This window comes from Capra hircus, chromosome 1 (genome assembly GCF_001704415.2).
Source record: "Capra hircus breed San Clemente chromosome 1, ASM170441v1, whole genome shotgun sequence".
In the NCBI taxonomy this organism is placed as follows: domain Eukaryota; kingdom Metazoa; phylum Chordata; class Mammalia; order Artiodactyla; family Bovidae; genus Capra; species Capra hircus.
The window spans coordinates 44,495,900-44,516,989 of record NC_030808.1 but is presented as its reverse complement, the minus strand read 5'-3'; the positions used below and the strand labels follow the sequence as shown (position 1 = coordinate 44,516,989).

General features: G+C 41.2%; 1 protein-coding gene across 4 annotated transcripts in view; it reads right to left on the bottom strand.

Moving 5' to 3' along the window:
• Positions 1 to 21,090, bottom strand: part of LNP1 (leukemia NUP98 fusion partner 1) — a 41,223-nt gene that overhangs the window by 11,373 nt on the left and 8,760 nt on the right. For 2 of the 4 annotated variants that reach the window (XM_005674845.3, XM_005674844.3), the window contains exons 2-3: positions 10,066 to 10,114; positions 3,862 to 4,059 (exon numbers count right to left, since the gene is read on the bottom strand). In XM_005674845.3, coding sequence (XP_005674902.3) covers positions 3,862 to 4,020 — 159 coding nt within the window. In that variant the 5' untranslated portion in view covers positions 4,021 to 4,059; positions 10,066 to 10,114. The remainder of the gene's footprint in view (positions 1 to 3,861; positions 4,060 to 10,065; positions 10,115 to 21,090) is intronic. The other 2 variants (XM_005674846.3, XM_005674847.3) reach the window with 1 other exon arrangement.

Below are 21,090 nucleotides of genomic sequence, written 5' to 3'. Positions count from 1 at the left end.
CTCATCCTCGGTCATCCCCTTCTCCTCCTGCCCCCAATCCCTCCCAGCATCAGAGTCTTTTCCAGTGAGTCAACTCTTCACATCAGGTGGCCAAAGTACTGGAGTTTCAGCTTTAGCATCATTCCTTCCAAATAAATCCCAGGGTTGACCTCCTTCAGAATGGACTGGTTGGATCTCCTTGCAGTCCAAGGGACTCTCAAGAGTCTTCTCCAGCACCACAGTTCAAAAGCATCAATTCTTTGGCGCTCAGCCTTCTTCACAGTCGAACTCTCACATCCATACATGACCACAGGAAAAACCATAGCCTTGACTAGACGGACCTTAGTCGGTAAAGTAATGTCTCTGCTTTTGAATATACTATCTAGGTTGGTCATAACTTTTCTTCCAAGGAGTAAGCGTCTTTTAATTTCATGGCTGCAAGTCACCATCTACAGTGATTTTGGAGCCCCCGAAAATAAAATCTGACACTGTTTCCATTGTTTCCCCATCTATTTCCCATGAAGTGATGGAACCGGATGCCATGATCTTCATTTTCTGAATGTTGAGCTTTAAGCCAACTTTTTCACTCTCCTCTTTCACTTTTATCAAGAGGCTTTTTAGCTCCTCTTCACTTTCTGCCATAAGGTCAATCAAGGGAAAAAAATTAAAATTAGATATATCTTTTCTACAGCTTTCTTCCCTGGTAGCTCAGCTGGGAAAGAATCTGCCTGAATGCTGGAGACCCTGGTTCAATTCCCGGGTCAGGAAGATCTGCTGGAGAAGGGATAGCTACCCATTCCAGTATTCTTGAGCTTCCCTGGTGCCTCAGATGGTAAAGAATCTGCCTGCAATACGGAAGACCTGAGTTCGATCTCTGGGTTGGGAAGAGCCTCTGGAAAAGGAAACAGTTACCCACTCCAGTATTCTGGCCTGGAGAATTCCATGGACAGAGGAGCCTGGTGGGATATACTCCATGGGGTCACAAACAGTCGGACATGACTGAGCGACTTTCACTTCACTTCACTTCACTTCTGCAGCTTTAAATTGAGACTATAAAGACAGAATATAAAATTAGTTAAAGGAGATTGTTTTTAAAAAGGGAAAAAAAATCCCTTGGGGTGCAGATAGGTAAGAGGTTTATTTTGAACCCTCTCAAATGATACGATGTGGGCCAGCACATGTTGTGCCTATGTGAGCATCGAAGAAGCACTGAGAAAGCCCAAGGCCAGAGAACTCAGTTCCCCCTTGAAGAGGTCTATCATCCGGCATAATCCTCACTTCCACTAGGCCCTAACTGTGTAGAACAAGGCTAAGAGAACCACATTAATCTGAAGATGACTAGAAAGTCAAATCAACTATTTAAAATTCACTTTCATTGAGTAGAATAAATAAGGGATATGGAGATTTTTCTACTTCAAGTTTGTATTCATGTGACAATGGAGGGAGGAAGATTTGTTCAATAATGAGAAAGAAGAAAATATATTTTTTTTCCACACAAGCACCTCAGGACAGTAAAGTTAGATTTTTAATTTGATGTAAATCAGCAATCACAGATTATAATGAGTCTTGTCAAAAAGCAGTGTGTGTTCTCTATAATCCAAGAAATTCGTAATAAATTTCAGGCATCAGAGACAATTCTACAGGGGAGCTTTTATCATAACGCTCCATGGACTTGTTTCCTCTCTTCTACTATCAGTAGACACCAAAAGTAGTAGGGTTCTCTAAGATGGAGCAAGCTTTATACCTTGTCTACCTCATTCTTTCTGCCAAATTTGTATTTTCCACTAGCTTGGACAGGCCACAAGCACAGACGCCATATATGTCTTCTTTTCCCCTGTAATCCTATTGTGCCTTGAACAACAACTGGCGCACAGTTGGTGTTCAATAAATATGTTTAATGATTTAATGTTCCATCACTATGGTTTTGCAAGAATCGTGAGGCTGAAGAGCCATAGTGAAACCACATGCAAATAGGAAAGAAGGGGAAAATCATTTGCATGAATATAAAACTGATGGATGTAGGCTACTAATGGGTTGCAACAAGGGAGGAGCCTTTGAGTGGAGCAGTGGGGAGAGAAAAAAAAAAAAGATAACGCTAAGAGTAAGCTTTTTTCTTTTAAGTTATTTTTTCTGAGCTCAAAGCAAAACGCAAAACTTGAAAACCTAATTGTTCTCATATCTCTAAAGTAAGAAAAATTTGAGCACATTTTAGAGTCAGGAAAAGTTAAGTATCCAACTACAGATTCACTTCAGAAATACATGGCATTGTGTGAGTAGGGATGAAGAAGCAGGCCCTCCATTCTCCAGGACTCTGCCTATTTTGCCCGGGGTCCCCCAATCTGCATTCTGTGTTTCGTGCTTTCTCTACTCAGTTAGGTCATCATGTTTCACCTGTGCTTTTATTTCCTTAAATAAACACATGCTTTCTGCATGCTAGTCTGCTAATTATGGAATTGTCAACTCAGAGAATCTAAACAGGTTAACTCGGCCAAATGCCCAAAGCCAGTATGAGCAGGAAAAGATACATGGACCCTCTTCAGAAATGTTATACAAAGAAATTCTGCTATTCTTCAACAGTTTAAGGCAAACAACACTGCAACCCCCCAAGTGGATTCTCTAAATAAGGTAGATCATCCTAGTTTTCAAAGTCTAATAAATGCTAAAATCTATTCAAGAAGCTATATTTTATGTCATGTTTATTTGTTTTCATATTTTGGTGGCTCCAAAGGGCTGTTGTGACAAACTGTGAACCTCATTTTTTTCTCTTTGTTTCTCTCTGGTTCTCACTATTTGGCTAAACACTAGTCATATTCCTGGTTCACTCATTATGAATACCTCCTTCAGTGTGGGCCATAAAAGATTAAAACATGAGCATAATAAGCAAGGGTTTATTTTATAACAGAATTGTGGAAAGTGAGACTAGAAGGGTTCTTGTAGATCCTCCAGTGCAACCTCTGCCCCTTTTCACTTAAAGAACCTGGAGTTCAGTGAAGTGTTGAAATGCACCCTTGGTCCCTGATTATGCTTTTTAAGAGAACTATTTTCAAATATTTGTGTCTCAAAGAGGTCTCATTCCTCAAACTTGCTGATCATTGGGAGTAAAAGACTGCTTTACATGCTTTAATATACTTCACATACATTATGCTTCTGGGAACTTCAGAGCTAAAAATAAAATAACATCACTCCCAAACCTTATTTGGTTCTGGAGTTAGCATAGCAGGGGGTTGGGGAAATATTCTCTGGTACCTGGAATTCTAAGTGCACGTATAACCCACTGCCGAGTCCACACCTGGTCAGGTCCACCCATTCCCCCCTCAAGAGCTCTCCTGTCCCCTGCCTAGCCATGGAAAACCAGTGCTGAGGGTGGTAGAAGATTGGCTTTCTCTCCCACCAGGAAACTAAATGAGAACCAGAAGAAAGAGTACATCAAATTGACCAGGGGTAGTGATTTATTAAGTAGAATCCCCAGTTCCTTAGATGCCACCAAATAGTGGAGCTATCTGCAGTATTTCAAAAAGACTGCTGGAAATCAAACAGTGATCCACACCAGTGCTACACAGACTATAACATCAGGTTTCTTTCCTTTGGCTCGAATTATATTACCTCTCAATAGGATTATCCCAGGCTTATCAGGAGCTCTGAGTAGCAGTTAAATATATCTTAGGTTGCTAAAAGTGAAGGAATCATTACTTAATAGATGAAAATCGGGTCCCTTGGAGGACAAGATAAAATGATAAAAGGGATTTTTTGTGAGTATAAAAAAAGGTTTGGAAGCACTCATTTTAACCAAAGAAAACTTTATATCATAGGACCCTCAAAAAAATTGAAGAGAAACCCCCTCCCCTAGTTTGGTTCTCCCCTGGTTCCATTGTAACAACTCACTGGGCAGGGCAGGGAGCTTTTCCTGTAACTGGCGTCTTGTGATCCACGGCGGTCCCGGACTCCTCGCTCATCCTCCTCTATCCAGCTGTGACCCCAGAAGCTGCTCATCCATTTGGCAAAAGACACATCATCATCATCATCGTCATCTTTGTGCTCCATGTAAAGGCGCTTCAGAATATCCAAGGCCTGTCCCTAAATCTAGCAGAGAGAAATATCACCCAACAGGGCTGACTCGATGAAACCCAGGATCTCCCCAAGAGACAAAACGAAACTGATGTTTTCAAATGGTCTCTGATAATGGAATCCTTAAAGGAGAAAGATTTACTAAACAACCACTTCACAATGAGGCAGCCTCTGGTAATGTCTATTTATAAATTGTGCAGCCCACAGTCCCCTCCCCTCCCCCTGTCTTTTTAAATTGAGAGGCTTTTTAATCCTTCCATTGCTGGGGTTGTGCCTCGCAGCCGAAGGGTGGGAAGTACAGTCCACTGCCTGGTTTTCCCTGTGCTTTGTTGCTGATGGCATGTGATGGCCTCTCCAGCTGTCAATGGTGATAGAGCATGACCCTCATAATATGCCTGTCAGCTCCAGGCCAGCTCTAAAACGGGGCCACTTACAAGGAACAGACTGCAGCCTGCAAGATCGCCGGCTATTGGTATGTCATATCTAGAGCCAGATTCTCCTAATAAATAAATTTGATACTGAAATAAAATCTAGCTCCTGGGGCAAAACGGTGTTTTTTTTGATGTGCTATTTATACATGTACAAAGGTAAAGGATATACATATGCAATGTGCAAATCTTAAGTGTATAGTCTGATGAATTTGTACATACATATACCCCTCTAATAACCCACAACTACTCAGGTAAAGACCCTGGCAGTCTCCCTCTTTCCCCATTCTAATCTCATCTCCCTCCAAAAGGTTAAGATTTCTGACCTCTATCACTGTAGATTAAGTTTGCCTGTTTGGACCTTTCAATGGAATTATATAGTATGTATTATTCTGTGTCACAACATTATGTTAGTGAGGTTTATCCTCGCTTTTACAGTAACAATAGTTCATGCTACATAGTATTGTACAGTATGGTTATCAACTTTTTAAAAAGTCAGTCTACTATTGATGGTCTTTTGGGGCTGTCATATTTGGGTTCTTTCCCAAATAATAGCTGTTAATAGCTGTTATTAATAGAGCTTCTGTGAACATTAGAGTCTCTCTTAGTAGGCTTTTTCTTCCCTAGGTAAGGAGAATATTACATTTATTGAGCCCCTACTTTGTGCCAGGTATGGCGTCAAGTATCTTACATATGTTATTTTCATTATTAACAAACCTGTGCTTGGGGTATTTTCATCATATTTTATAGATGAGGGAACTTAATTTATAGATCATCACTTTCCCAAGGTGAAATTACTTTTGAGCAGCATAGCCAAGTTTGAAGCAAGAAGTAAGCCCAGGTTCTCTCCACTGTTCTACCAGTATTCCAAGAAAGTCTTGATAAATTTTATATTTTTAAATAGAAGCATTCTTGGACATTTTCCATATAAAGTTTCTTCCTTGAGCTGTAAAAATTGACTTAACTATAACCAATGTTCCTAGAGTACTATGCTACAATTTACCTTACTAAGGGAAAGTAACCAGTGCACAAGATGGCTTATATTTTTATTGTTTGCTTTAAATTATAGGGTTCATGCTTGTTACTTTGTAATATTTTTATTAAAGAATGGAGAAAGCCTGGCTTCTCAGTGACCCAGATGAGAAAGGAAAACATATAATTCTATATCATCACTGTTGGTTGTCTCTGTCATTAAAGAAAGAAATCAGATAATTTTCCTTGGGGAAACAGAACCAGGTTTGTCCACAAAAGATGACTATGGAGGGACTTCTTTTTTTCTGTTTCTCTTAAGACAAAACTGTGTTTTCTTCCAATTTCTGGAAAAAAAAAAAAATCTGGGCAGGGGGTGGAGAACCCAGAGCAGATAATATCTAATTACTTCAAAGTATTGTAGGGGAAAGGAAATAGGACTTCATCTTAAAACCTCTTTGAATAATATCTGCCTCTTGCACTTCTGAGTGTGAAAGTCATTCAGTCGAGTCTGACTCTTTGTGACCCCATGGACTATACAATCCATGGAATTCTCCAGGCCAGAATACTGGAGTGGGTAGCCTTTCCCTTCTCCAGGGGATCTTCCCAACCCAGGGATTGAACCCAGGTCTCCCACATTGCAGGTGAATTCTTTACCAACTGAGTCACCAGGGAAGCCCAAGAATACTGGACTGGGTGGCCTATCCCTTCTCCAGGGGATCGTCCTGACCCAGGAATTGAACCAGGGCCTCCTGCATTGCAGGCAGATTCTTTACCAGCTGAGCTACCAGGGAGCTCTCCCCTTAACATCCTATGTGCTCATAGGATATGAGTGCTCACTCACTATGTGCTCACTCAGTCATATCCAAGTATTTGCGACCCTATGGACTGTAGACCCCGAGGCTTCTCTGTCCATGAGATTTTTCCAGGCAAGAATACTGGAGTGGATTGCCATTTCCTACTCCAGGGTATTTTCCCAACTCAGGAACTGAACCTGAGTTGCTTGCAACTCCTATCTTGACAGGCAGTTTCTTTACCACTAATGTGACCTGGGAAGCCCTTAATGTCTTACAGGCAAAAACAAATCAGATATTGGAAATGTGCAGAAAAAAGGTATGTGTTTATATATATATATATACACACATACATACACACACACACACATATATATATGAATTTATTATGAGGAATTGGTTCATGAAATTATAGACTGGAAACCCCACAATCTGCCAGTCTGCTAGCTGGAGACCCAAGAAAGCAAGTGGTGTAATTCAATCTGAGTCCAAGGGCCTCCATGGAAAGCAAGGATGTAAGTCCCAGTCCAAGTACAGAGACGATGAGATGAGATAGCTCAGTGCAAGCAGTGAGGAAAGAAAAAAGGGTGAATTTCACCTTCATTTGCCTTCTGTTCTATGCCAGTCCTCAACTGATTGTATGATGCCCACCCACAATGGCCAATTTACTTTACTGAGCCCACTGATTCAAATGCTAATCTTATCTGGAAACATCCTCACAGATATCTCCCCAAATAATGTTTAGTGTAGGTACCCCCATAGCCAGTAAAATTGACACATAAAATTATCACAAAGGAAATAATCCCATTCCCAAGACTCCACCCTCAGGATCTACTTATCTTCTAAAAGGCCCCATCTCCAAATAACATCTCTCACAATTAGAATCAAGCTTTAACACAAGAACTTTGGAGGACCACAGACATTCAGTTCACAGGAAGCTGCCTACATCACCAGTACCCAGTAAAAACCCTGGGCATTAAGTCTTTAATGAGCATTTGAACAATGTTTCACACATTTCATTTCACACTTACTGCTGGTAAAATTAAGCACATCTTATGGGAGTGAAATGGAAAGGGAACTTTGGAGGCTTATTCCTGGTATCCTTCAGACTTCACCCAATATGTCTTTCCCTGATTCTATATCCTCTCAGTGCCAATAAATTTTATCCACAAGTACAACTATGTGATGAGTCTTGTGGATTATTCCAGCAAATCTCTGAACTAGGGGGTGGCAGTTGGTGTCAAAAGTAGGATTCACTAAAACAACCCCAACTCACTGAAATGTGGCTAAAGCAGTGTCTGGAAAAAGGATGAAGGGGACATAATAATAAACTTTTGATGCAAACTGGCTACCTAGTCCTCTGTGGTATGAAACATCAGCAGAGATGATGTCTGTTGTGAAAGGTAAAGATTACCTATGGAATTTCAAAATGATACAGGCAAGTCCAGGAGAATCCGCTCATTGAAGGTATTGATTGCTTTTGGCAATGGTAGCTAAAGTGACAAGATTAAAATTTGCAGTTGCAACCTGGATGATGCCTTAGGGTTTTGTTCTCTCCTCCCAGTGGGAGGGGAAAAGACTGCCAGTGCCAAGGCTAAAGCAAGCTTCAGATAAACCAGAAATAACGGGGAAGGGAAAAGCAATACTCTGTCCTCTGGTACAGCTGCTGCTGCTGCTAAGTCGCTTCAGTCGCTTCTGACTCTGTGCGACCCCATAGACGGCAGCCCACCAGGCTTCCCCGTCCCTGGGGTTCTCCAGGCAAGAACACTGGAGTGGGTTGCCATTTCCCTCTCCAATGCATGAAAGTGAAAAGTGAAAGTGAAGTCGCTCAGTTGTGTCCGACTCTTAGCGACCCCATGGACTGCAGCCCACCAGGCTCCTCCATCCTTGGGATTTTCCCAGCAAGGACACTGGAGTGGCGTGCCATCACCTTCTCCGTCTGGTACAGCAGCCCCTTACATTCCAGCTGGGATTTCTCAGCAGCTGTAATGCCAGTCCTGAAAAGTGTTCAGGGGGTTGTACAAACTTGCAATGAAAAAAAGGAAGAGGGAGAGAGAAAGAATCTGGATGTATGATAAAAAACTGATGTAAAATACTATATGCCTATAATATCATACATGTTAGAGGGATTATCCCAATCAGGGAAAGCTCCCCAATAAAAGGTGTTAGTAGAACATAAAATCCTTGCGTTTTGGTGCTGGTGGATGGGTTAAAATTTAAATGCTAGTTATTGAAATCTCACAGCTGATTATTTTTGCTAAGATTTTTGCCTATTGAAGCCTATGAGAAAGGTAGGCAACATATAAAGAGAGAAAATCTCTATAGGAAAATCTACTTTTGAGTTTTAAAAGTCAGGTTTTAATTTGCTCATAAAGTGAAGTCGCTCAGTCGTGTCCGACTCTTTGCGACCCCATGGACTGTAGCCTACCAGGCTCCTCCCTCCATGGGATTCTCCAGGCAAGAGTACTGGAGTGGGTTGCCATTTCCTTCTCCAGGGGATCTTCCCGACCCAGGGATCAAACCCAGGTCTCCTGCATTCCAGGCAGATGCTTTAACCTCTGAGCCACCACGGAAGCCCAAGTTCTTGTAAAATCAGATGTCTAATTCTTAGAGGCTGATAATTTTCCAGCCTAATGTGCATATTTTTGAGTGGGTCAATTTGAACTTTAAGTCTGGCAGGATAAAAGGGGCTCACTGTCTGGCCCAGTAGTCTCTTGGCTTTGCTGCTGCTAAAGCAGAAAAGTCCTTTTTGGAATCCTGGATTCAGAGATCCTATTTACCTGGACCTCACGGGAGGCTGAGGGGCTTGCCAGGTGGCTCAGTGGTAAAGAATCTGGCTGCCAGTGCAGGAGCCATAGGAGATGTGGGTTCGATCCCTGGGTCGGGAAGATCCCCTGGAGGAGGAAACAGCAACACACTTCAGTATTCTTGCCTGGGAAATCCCATGGACAGAGGAACCTGGTGGCTCCATGGCGGAGGTTGCAAAGTGCTGGACACAACTGAATGAATGAGCATGCATGCAACGTCACATAATGATCGTGAGAGACAGTTCCAACTTCTGAAAGCAGACATAGGCTCAATGAATAGAATTCAGGCTCTGGGAGATGAAAGACATCCTCCCCATCCACCTTGTGGGGCTGTAAACTAGAAAAACATTTTGGATGCTTACTGAACCCCATGGGTCACTTGCAGACGTCCATGGGAAAGGGTTTGTTCTCTGATGGGACCATCTGAAACCAAGATGCTAGTAACTTTATCTAATGTAGGGATGAATTGCATCTGAGATGATTAATCATAAGAAACTTGTGATTCCTGTCAAAACTCCAAGTTGGGAGAGAGCACATTACGGGGAGTGGGACCTCTCCACCTACTCCTAAAAGATAGGGTTCTCACCCCTCTTCCCAAGGATATCTCACAGTTGACTTGTTTGGGTTTTACTAACAACATTATTGACAACAGTGGACTGGTAACCTGACTCTAATTCACTCACCTTTCTTTCTTAGTTAGGAATTTTTAGTATTAAATCCCCAAACAGAGATTGAGCTTCTCCAGGCTATTTACCAAATAAATGATCAAGATGATAGGGATTGGGGTTATGTAAATCACATTCTGCAAACTTGAAAATTCAGGATTTTGTCCTACAAGTTCCTGAATATGATGTCTTTCTGGTTAAGTTTATTAAAAATGTTTTTCTATCTAAATTCATCTATTCCTCTGTTTGAACTTATTAAATGAATATTTATTAAGTGGACTGCACGGTGTCAGTTGTGAGCTGCACTTCAACAACAGATCACAAGAGAAATTAAAATACAGAAAAATTAAATACTTACAGGTCCCATGGGTAGGTCAAGGCAGAGTGCAGACGGAGAGAAGCAGGGCCTGGAGAACATGTTTTTATTAGAGTTTATAGGGTAGAGTGCTTTGCAGTTTCCAGGCTAAGGCCAGATTGGTCAGTTCAAACCAAAAAAGCAGTGCTTTGATAAGTCCCATTATGACCAACCTAGATAGCATATTGAAAAGCAGAGACAATACTTTATATGGAATTTAGAAAGATGGTAATGATAACCCTGTATGCGAGACAGCAAAAGAGACACAGATGTATAGAACAGTCTTTAGGACTCTGTGGGAGAGGGAGAGGGTAGGATGATTTGGGAGAATGGCATTGAAACATGTATATTATCATATAAGAAATGAATTGCCAGTCTAGGTTCAATGCAGGATACAGGATGCTTGGGGCTGGTGCACTGGGATGACCCAGAGACATGGTATGGGAGGGAGGAGGGAGGAGGGTTCAGAACGGGGAACACGTGTACACCTGTGGCGGATTCATGTTGATGTATGGCAAAACCAATACAATATTGTAAAGTTCAAAAAAAAAAAAAAAAAGAAAATCAGAGACATTACTTTGCCAACAAAGGTCCATCTATTCAAGGCTATGGTTTTTCCAGTGGTCATGTATGGATGTGAGAGTTGGACTGTGAAGAAGGCTGAGTGCTGAAGAATTGATGCTTTTGAACTGTGGTGTTGGAGAAGACTCTTGAGAGTCCCTTGGACTGCAAGGAGATCCAGCCAGTCCATTCTGAAGGAGATCAGCCCTGGGATTTCTTTGGAAGGGATGACACTAAAGCTGAAACTCCAGTACTTTGGCCACCTCATGTGAAGAGTTGACTCATTGTAAAAGACTCTGATGTTGGGAGGAATTGGGGGCAGGAGGAGAAGGGGACGACAGAGGATGAGATGGCTGGATGCCATCACTGACTCGATGGACAGGAGTCTGAGTGAACTCTGGGAGTTGGTGATGGACAGGGAGGCCTGGTGTGCTGCGATTCATGGGGTCGCAAAGAGTCAGACACGACTGAGCGACTGAACTGAACTGAACTGAAGACAGTGTAAGAAGAAGGCACTGGGAGGCAGGGGAGATTGTTGATTGCAAGGGCCTTTGAGGAAGTCATATCAGGAACTTACATTTCCTTGTGATTCTGTGAGCTGCCATCTAGGGCATGGGTTGACCTAAGGCAACTACTGTCAGTTTAAGGTCACTGCTGGCCCCTTGGCCAAACAAAATGATGTTGAGACACAATAGCATGGAGAAGCTTAGCTCAATTCTCAACAGTCTCCTTATTTCAAACCCTTCCTGCTGAAAAGTCTAGATCAGAATAAAACATGATTGGGAAAAAATGTAAAGTTAAGATTACTGCATGAGACATACTGATTAAGTGATAACACAGAAAAAACAAAACACACCAATACCTGTGAGATGCAGGGATAGGTGGGCATCAGTGATTTCTACTTTTTATAACTGCTGTCTTTCAGAACTGCTCCTGGGGGAATTCTCTGGCAGTCCAGCGGTTAGGACTCTGTGCTTTCACTTCCAGGGCCTAGAATTCAATCCCTATTCAGGGAACTAAGATCCCATAACTCTCCTGGCACAGCCAGAGAGAGAGAGAGAGACAAAAGAACTGCTCCTCCATGTCAATATTGTCTTCACAAGATGCTTTAAGGTCTTGAATGCAAACAGACAGCGGAGCCTATGACCACACCTAACAGTGCTGACTGTGACACTGCAGGGGATGTCCTCAGCCTCTGCGTTTCCATGAAGAACACCTGTAGATGCTGTCCCCATTCATGAAGCAAATGAACTGATGTCAAAGACAAGCAAAACTGATCGAAACTGCCTTCCTCCTGGAAATGCTTCCCCAACTAGGGACTCGGGACTTTCCCGGCAGTCCAGTGGTTAGGTCTTCAAGCTTCCACTGCTGGGGGCACGGGTTCAACCCCTGGTTGGGGAACTAAGATCCCAGTGCTGCATGGTGCCACCCAAATAAATAAATAAAACTAGGAACTCAACTGAATTATTTGGACTGGACAGAAAGCCCTGAGGCATAAGGACTCACAGTGGGAAGCCACACCGGAGGGCCCGTTAACCTGTTTTGCCTGACTCATGTGTGCCTTCATTGGTGTGACTTAACAAGTGCACACTCTTTGTTTCCAAGGGTGCTCTCTGGAATTGTTATTTCTTGTATGTGTACCTTGACTGTCATGGACCACCGCAACTTACCAGAATTGTGTTGTGCCTAAATTGATGGCTCAGGCCAGGTTAAGAAAAGGTTAATATAAATACTTAAGGAGAAAGCCGTCTAGCTTTCCAAGACTGACCTTTATTTTTAATAGGATTTGTTTAAATTGGCTAAATCCAGGATCCCTGGAGGGCCATAATGAAAAGTCAATATTGCAGGATGCTTTCATCCTACTGCATGGGTCCTACTGACAGTAATTTTGCTCTAGAAATGCCTTGACCAAGAAGGTGGATGCTGCAGGAAAAAAGGTAACACAGTAGTCTGATGCTGCCTATCCTTAGAAAGGACTCCTTGCAAGGTTGGCCCTTACCTGCTATCTGGGCACTTGGCTGGCCATCTGTCCTCTGTAGTGATGTAAAACTTTCCCTAACTGGAACCCTCCTACACTGTTGGTGGGAACATGAATTGGTGCAGCCAATATGGAAAACAATATGGAAGTTCCTCAAAAAACTAAAACTAGAGTTGCCATATGATCCAGCAATCCCACTTCTGGGCATATGCTGCTGCTGCTGCTGCTAAGTCGCTTCAGTCGTGTCCGACTCTGTGCAACCCCATAGACAGCAGCCCACTAGGCTTCTCCGTCCCTGGCATTCTCCAGGCAAGGACACTGGAGTGGGTTACTATTTCCTTCTATAGTGCATGCATGCATGCTAAGTTGCTTCCGTCTCTGTGCGACTCTATGGACAGCAGCCCACCAGGCTTCTCTGACCACGGGATTCTCTATGCAAGAATACTGGAGTGGGTGGCCATTTCCTTCTCCATCTGGGCATATATCCAGACAAAACTATAATTCAAAAAGATAAATGTAGCCTTATGTTAATCAGTTCAGTCGCTCAGTCGTGTCCAATTCTTTGCGACCCCATGACTCGCAGCACGCCAGGCCTCCCTGTCCATCACCAACTCCCGGAGTTCACTCAAACTTACATCCATCAAGTCAGTGATGCCATCCAGCCATCTCATCCTCTGTCGTCCCCTCTTCCTCCTGCCCCCAATTCCTCCCAGCATCAGAGTCTTTTCCAATGAGTCAACACTTCGCATGAGGTGGCCAAAGTATTGGAGCTTCAGCTTTAGCATCATTCCTTCCAAAGAACACCCAGGGTTGATCTCCTTCAGAATGGACTGGCTGGATCTCCTTGCAGTCCAAGGGACTCTCAAGAGTCTTCTCCAACACCACAGTTCAAAAGCATCAATTCTTCTGCGCTCAGCCTTCTTCACAGTCCAACTCTCACATCCATACATGACAACTGGAAAAAACCATAGCCTTGACTAGATGGACCTTAGTCAGCAAAGTAATGTCTCTGCTTTTCAATATGCATAACTATTTACAAGAGCCAAGACTGGAAACGACCTATCAGTTGACAGATGAATGGATAAAGAAGATGTGGTTTATATATACAATGGAGTACTACTTAGTCATAAAAAGAACAAAATAATGCCCTCTGCAGCTACACAGATGGGCCTAGGGATTATTATACTGAGTGAACAAGTCAGAAAGGGAAAGACAAATACCATATCATAACACTGATATGTAGAATCTAAAACATAAGAATGAATTCATTTACAAACAGAAGCAGACACACAGAGAAGAGACTTGTGGTTGCCAGGGTAGGGGGCAGGGGATGACTGGATTGGGAGTTTGGAAGTAGAAGATGCAAACTACTATATATAGAATGAATAAACAAGGTCCTACTATATAGCACAGAAAACTATATCCAATATCCTGTAATAAACCATAAGGGAAAACAATATGAAAAGGAATATATATATATGTATGTATGTGTATAACTGAGTCACTTTGCTGTACAGCAGTAATTAATACAACTGTAAATCAACTAGACTTTAATCAAAATAAATAAATTTAAATATATATATACACAAAACTAAATCAATTTGCTATATACCAGAAACTAACAATACTATAAATTAACTATACTCAATTTAAAAAGAAAGAAAAAAACCTTTCCCTAAGTGATAAGAGTGGCCTAAACTGCTTATACAACCAATGTGATTTATGCTGAGCAACTGCCTTTCTCGTGAAAGTCTAGACTTTTGGTACATGCCAGGCAGTGCATGCCTACATGACCAGCCTCCAGTAAAAGCTTTGGGTTCTAAGGCACCAGTGAGCTTCCCTGGGAAACTACACTTGGCACATGAAATTACAACTCATTGCTGGAGGAATTAAGCACACCGTGTGTGACTCCACTAGGAAAGGACTTCTGGAAGCCTGAGATACGTTTCCTCTAGACTTGATCTAAGCTCTTTTCACTTTGTTGATTTTGCTTTGTCTCTTTTCACTGTTATAAATCTTAGCTATGATTACAGCTACACGCTGAGCCCTGTGAGTTTTTCAGTAAGCCAGCAAATGTGGCGGTATTTTCTGGGACTGCCCAGTGCAGGAAGGAAAGACAATTCTTCAAACATGTGGCCAAAAAATTCCCCAAGTAAACAGATAAGTTTACCCAAAAGAAAAAATATTCAGCCTCCGTTATATGGAATTAGTCCATCTCCATTTCCTCCCCTCTCCACCGTCCCCACCCAGTTAAGCCGATTTCTTTAAAAGTATGAGAGAAAGATGGTTCTCCACTTTGCCTGTCCTAAAGTTCTTACAACAAACCTAGTGCAGCAAAGGAGCCGCAGCAAATGTCAAGTCTCAGCAGCTGGGGGAGAACAGCTCTTCATTCTGTCCTGGAAGCCAGGGCCCGAGAGGAAGCCATGCAGCACTCTGCGAGCCCAGCTGCCAGCCTGACCGGGCAGAGGTTTGGACACCTGCCTTGGGGAGATGCTGCCAGGGGCACAGGACCAAAGGGAGCTGCCCTTTTGACTCTGCTCTAATGCTCTGCCTTGCCAAGCCAGTGTTTACACAGTGTCAAGTGGCTGAGACAGCTGCAGTTTTCTAGACAGTTTGAGTGCGCTTTTTTATTTTTCTTGTACTTATTGTGAAAGGAATTATCTTCTCATAGACGGTAGAACACTAGTAGTGTGTGTGTTCTCATAAAGTGATCAGACATAAAGGGTGCCCAAGTGACAATGATCCTTGGCCTGTGTAAAAATGAAGTGGCTTTGCAGTGCCCTCTTTCATATTTGCTGCTTCAGGAGACTGCAGTAATGAAAAGATGATTTTGCTTTTATTTCATTCTTCATTTATTTCGTTATTTCATTTCATTCCCTTTATTTATTTCATTCTCCATAGCCCCTACCTATTCATTTATTTTTAGTTCATTTTTTCTTTTTATTCTTGATAGTTAAAAGGAAGAATTATTCATTACACTGCTTTCAAGTTTGCAAAGTCAGTTTCACTCTGGAAAAGAAATGCTATGTACAGAGCTAAGGTGCTACTTTTTTTTTTTTAGTACATCAATGGTTTTGAGACAGTTTTCACTTGCCAGAGAGCAGTGCTTGACTACTTGACACTGTGTGCTGTGTTCTATTTAATGTCCTAATTATCAGAATGCTCTTTTGCATGCAACATATCCTAATATCATCCATTTCCATGATTCTTATCCAGTTACACTTTGAAGTGTGCAACCCTTTTGAGGTGACTACCAAAGATACTGATTGTTGCCTAACCAAGTGTCCTAAAGCATGCATATGAAAGTACATCATGATCGATTTTTATTCTACAAAGTTGTATAATTTACATAATGAAAACTATTTTTAAAGTATTCAACAGCTGATGCAAAAAAAAGGGAACGAAGGTATGTTTTCAGAGGTTTGCCTACTAGAATATTGGTTGTATAAATATCCAGTTACTTTGGCATTAAGCAATCATTAAGTTCTGCAGGACTTTGGCTAATGAGACTTTATGACAGTCCAAGTTTTTAGATGTTGTAAAAGTTTTTTAAAAAACAATACCTCACCTGTTTCATAAGAGACCTTTAGAGACAGCATTAATTCTCATCTGCCAGAGACGGAATCTCTGTGGCTTTGTCTCCAGGAGTATTATTAATTGTATGATTTCTCAAGATCTTTTTGATCTCTGAGCACCTATTACTCTATAAAAGATTAAACACACTATTTGTTAAAATTTATCACTTTGTAAAAAACTTTATCAGTTCAGCTCACCAGTGTGTCATACTTCAGAAAAGACTTCCTCCCAGTTATTAACTGCAATTTCACACAGTTTAAGGGTGGTGCCTCAGCACCTCCTCTTGTGTCCACAAGCCTCCCCATAAAAAGTGCTCCAGAGAAGAACTGGGGGAATTAGACTCCTGTGAGCCTGACTTCTTCTCTTTTTTTGTCACACCGAGTAGCATGTGGGATCTTAGTTCCCAGGCCAGGGATTGAACCTGTGCCCCTGCAGCGGAAACTTGGAGTTTTAACCACTGGATTTCCGAGGAAGTCCCTGTGAGTCTCACTTCTTAATAGGATCAAATTTTGCAATGTAAAATAAAGAAGTGGATCACAGAACATTTAACAGAAATCATGACAAAATACTTAAGACATTTAGAAAAATAAACTGGAAAAATTAAATTTTGAGTCAATAGACAATGGGAAGTCTTCAGAATATTAAAAAGAAAAACTTTAATGAAGCTCTAGAACAATCTCTTCTGAGGATCAAGTGCCATATACTATTAGTCTGAACATAGCCTTTATGAAAAGAAATATTGCAAGGTGTATTAAGAAGCTATAAAAAATATTATCATCCCTTGACTAAAAAATTTCACTTCTAAGTATTGTAAGTATATAATCAGAGGTTCATACAAAGGATATTTGTTTACCATAACATTATTTTAAACAGCAATAATGTGGAACTATCTTAAGAATAGAATTTGAAGATCAGGCTAATAAATTATGACATACTCATATGATGGAATTCTTTGCAGTCAGTCATTTAAAAAATCATAGGATTTAATGACACAACCAACTTCTCAGAATAAAATATTTGGTGACAAAACCAAAATATAATATAGTGTGATCTTATAATATAGTGTCAATCTTATTTATCAACTTGGTTAACCCATGGTGCCCAGATATTTGGTCAAAAACTATTCCAGATGTTTCTTCTTCAAAAAAATATTCTGAAGAGTGTTTTTTTTTTGGATGAGATTTAAAATTAAATCAATGGACTTTGAGTAAAGTAGATCGATCTCCATTCATAGGTAAGTCTCATCCAAATAGCTGATGGCCTAAATAGAACAAAAGACCAAACTTCTCAGAACAGGAGGTAATTGTGCCAGCAAACTGCCTTTAGACTTCAAGTACAGTACTGCCTCCTCCGGGGTCTCCAGCCTGCGAGCCCATCCTGCAGATTTTGGACTTGCCAGCTTGCACAGTCATGTGAACCAATCCTAAAATCAATCAATCAATCTGCCTCTCTATAAAAAACAGTGGGAGTCACACAAAGCTATACATGTGTTAAAGTTTCACCAAGTTCTGTGTGTATATTGCTGGTGAAATCTGAATAAGCTCTCCAGATTTTATCTATGTCAGTTTCCTGGTTTTGATATTGTCCTATAGTTATGAAAGTTGTCAGTGTTGGGAAAGGTGGGGGTGAAAGGTACATGAGACCTCCATATACATGTATTTGCAGCTTCTACAGTTATTTCATTGTAAAAGTAAAATGAAAAATTATTGCTCCCAAGAAAAGTTCTCTAAATGGGTAGCGACTAGATCAAAATGCTATTAAACTACAGGTATTCTTGGAATATAACAATAAAGATAGCATAGCTTTTCAATCTCTCTGAATCCCTACAGAAAAACCAATTGAGCAAGCTCTAAATGAAATCATCCATGGACAACTCTACAACAGATACAAGATGTCCCCCAAACCCAAGTGGAAGAGGTGGGGTCACACAACCAACTATGAGTTGTCCACGCTGAAGGATACAGTTGTCCACGCTGAGGGAAGAAGGAAGTAAAAGGCCATCTGTTAGATCTAAGAATCAGAGAATCACGAAACAGTCAATAGTTCAGAAAGCACAAGAAATCAGGCTAAGAACAGTGCTATCCTTTATCCACAATGTTGCTGAACTGTGTTTTTAGATCTAGATTACAGATTTTCTTGGATTTTCAATATGGAGACATATTGTCTGTGAATAATAAAAAGTTACTTCTTCCTTTCCACTATTCTTTTATTTATTTATTTTTTTTGTCTTACTAACACCTTCAGTAATGTAATAAACCTAAAAAGTCTTGACTGGTTCTTAACTTCAAAAAGAATACTACTAATGTTTCACTCTTAGATATGATGTTTATTTAGACTTTCAGATGATTTTTATCAAGGTTCTATAATGAGAATGTTTTCTAATTGGATCACAAGTAGATAGGGAAAAATACAACATTGGTTAAATCTGGGTAGAAGATCATGGTATATTAAAAATAACTGCAACTTTTTGCTACTTCTCCCATTGAGAGTTGCAGTCTAATTCACTTCCCCATGAATCTGTGCTGGTCTTACTAACATGCTTGACCCACAAAAGGTAGTAGAAGTGAAGTTTTGGAAAGCTTTGCAACTTCTGCCTGCAACTCTTAGGACACACACACTGGGAATCATGAGATGTAACAGAAGTCTGACTACCCTGACTCCTATGCTGGGAAGACCACTAGGAGGTGCTCCACTTGATAGTCTCAAATGAGTCCAGTCTTATCTTCGCCAAGGTGTCAGACACCAAGGGAAGCCACCTGGAACCCTCCAGACCAGCCCATCTGCCAGGAGAGTAAATTCTGTTGACACCAGCAGAAGAGAAGACTCAATCAAGCCTTGCCCCAATTCCTGAGCAACAAAATTGTGAGATATAATAAAATAGTTGTTTTAAACCTCTACCAGGCTCCCTAGGTGTCGCTAGTGATAAAGAAAAACCCACCTGCCAAAGCAGGAGACATAAGAGACACAGGTTCAATCCCTAGGTCAGGAAGAGCTCCGGAGGAGGCAAGGCAACCCACTCCAGTATTCTTGCCTGGAGAATCCCATGGATAGAACCTGGCAGGCTATGGTCCATAGGGTCACAAAAAGTTGGACAGGGGTGAAGAAACTTAGCACAGAACAGCAGAAACCACTACCACTTGGGACAGTCTGTCAAGCAGCAATAGATAACTGGAACACAGATATGTAAACTATTTTTATGGTTTTACATTTTTTCATAATTTAACAAAATTGAGTCTCCTCCTCATTATTGGAACTGAGGCAATTTCCCACTGGTGAGGAAAAACAACAAAAGGTAAAGACAGGCAAGTATAGCATGAGAATCTCAGGTTCAGCACTAGACCAATGCTAAGAGCAGGTCTGCATAACAAAGGTTACTAATAGGAATGGATCAGAAAATGGGTAGATACTCCACTAAGGGCCCATTACTCAGTGATGGGTCAGCGTCTTCATGCAAGTCAGAAAAAAGGAACACCTTTTTTCATAGCCACAGTCTGACATGAGACTGAGATGAACAAAGTGCAGGCTGAATCTCAGCCTCCACTTCTTCCAGCTTCCTTGCACAAGGCACAATTAGTATAACCTACATGCAATACCTTTATAAAGTACAAAGAAATATTTCTATATTTGCAAATGACATAAATTCTTGTGGGCGGCAATGAACTAAGTTGCTGAGGATGGAAAGATCTTAGGAATCTGTGTGAGTGGGCAGAAAGGTGGCAAATGAAGTGCACAAAGTATAAATATGAGCTAACATCACAGCTAAGGAGTGGATCTAGGCTTGCTGCAGACTGTTCTTCAGATTGTTCCCTGAAGATAACACAGAGGCTTCCTTTGACAGCAAAAAGAGCAACTACTTGATTGAATCATTAAAGTGACATTCCCCCTGAGAAGTAAAGTAGTACCACCCACTCAACTGATGCTCTGATGGAAGCTGAATAAGGGAGAAACCATGAAGAGTGGAGAAAAATTAATAGCACTAGGGCTCAGAAGAAACAAGGACTTCTATATATGAGTAGAATATGAAGGATAAATTAATCAGGTCCCAGGGAAAGGAACAGCAGTGGTGGAGGTGGCAGCAGCGAACACAACAAGCTTGGGACTGGGAACTAGTAGCTATGATGATGGTGGTGATGGAAGCAGACAGTTTCTGGGGATGGCAGCAGCTGCAGCGATTGAGCTGGTTTCCTAGCTCTCCCAGTGGTCTTGACCAGCAGTGTGGCACCAGACCATCAATGCTAGCGACAGGAATGGAGATAAAGCAGTAATCAGGAAACTGTCCAACACATACTTCATTAACTCTTTACTCAGCACTGACCATATTTCAGGTATCATGTTCAGCAGATAAATGTTAACAAATAATGATTATATGCCCCGCCCTGTAATAGATGTGGGAATACAAAGATGATTAGATTAACGGTCCCTATCCTTCACAAACTCAAAATTGAGTATGGGGAGCACACATGAAAAAAAAAAATTGTGGCAATGTGGTAATTGTGAAAAAGAGACATAAAGTTTTGTGTAATTCAAAGTAAACAGATAAAACATATTCCTTTGTTCTGACACAGCATTAGAGCAGACACTGGGTTAGGCACTATATAAAACATGAAATAAATCAGATATATATCCTGATCTGGGATGCTTATAGTCCAGTTGATGAAGCAGGGCAAATATTCATTCTTAAAAACAAGTAGGAAAGTGATATGTTGTAGAAAGTTCCAGAAAAGTATTTTAGGTTTTTAAAGGAAAGCCTGCATATAGTAGATACTCAGTATTGTCTTAAGTAAAGCTACATTCTACCTACTCAATCTTGAATGCTACTTTCTCCTTCTTTGATGCCCTTTAATATAGTTTACTCTAAAAAATCTTTACCAAGTGCCTCTTATATTGAGTGCCTGCTCTATACTGACTATCCC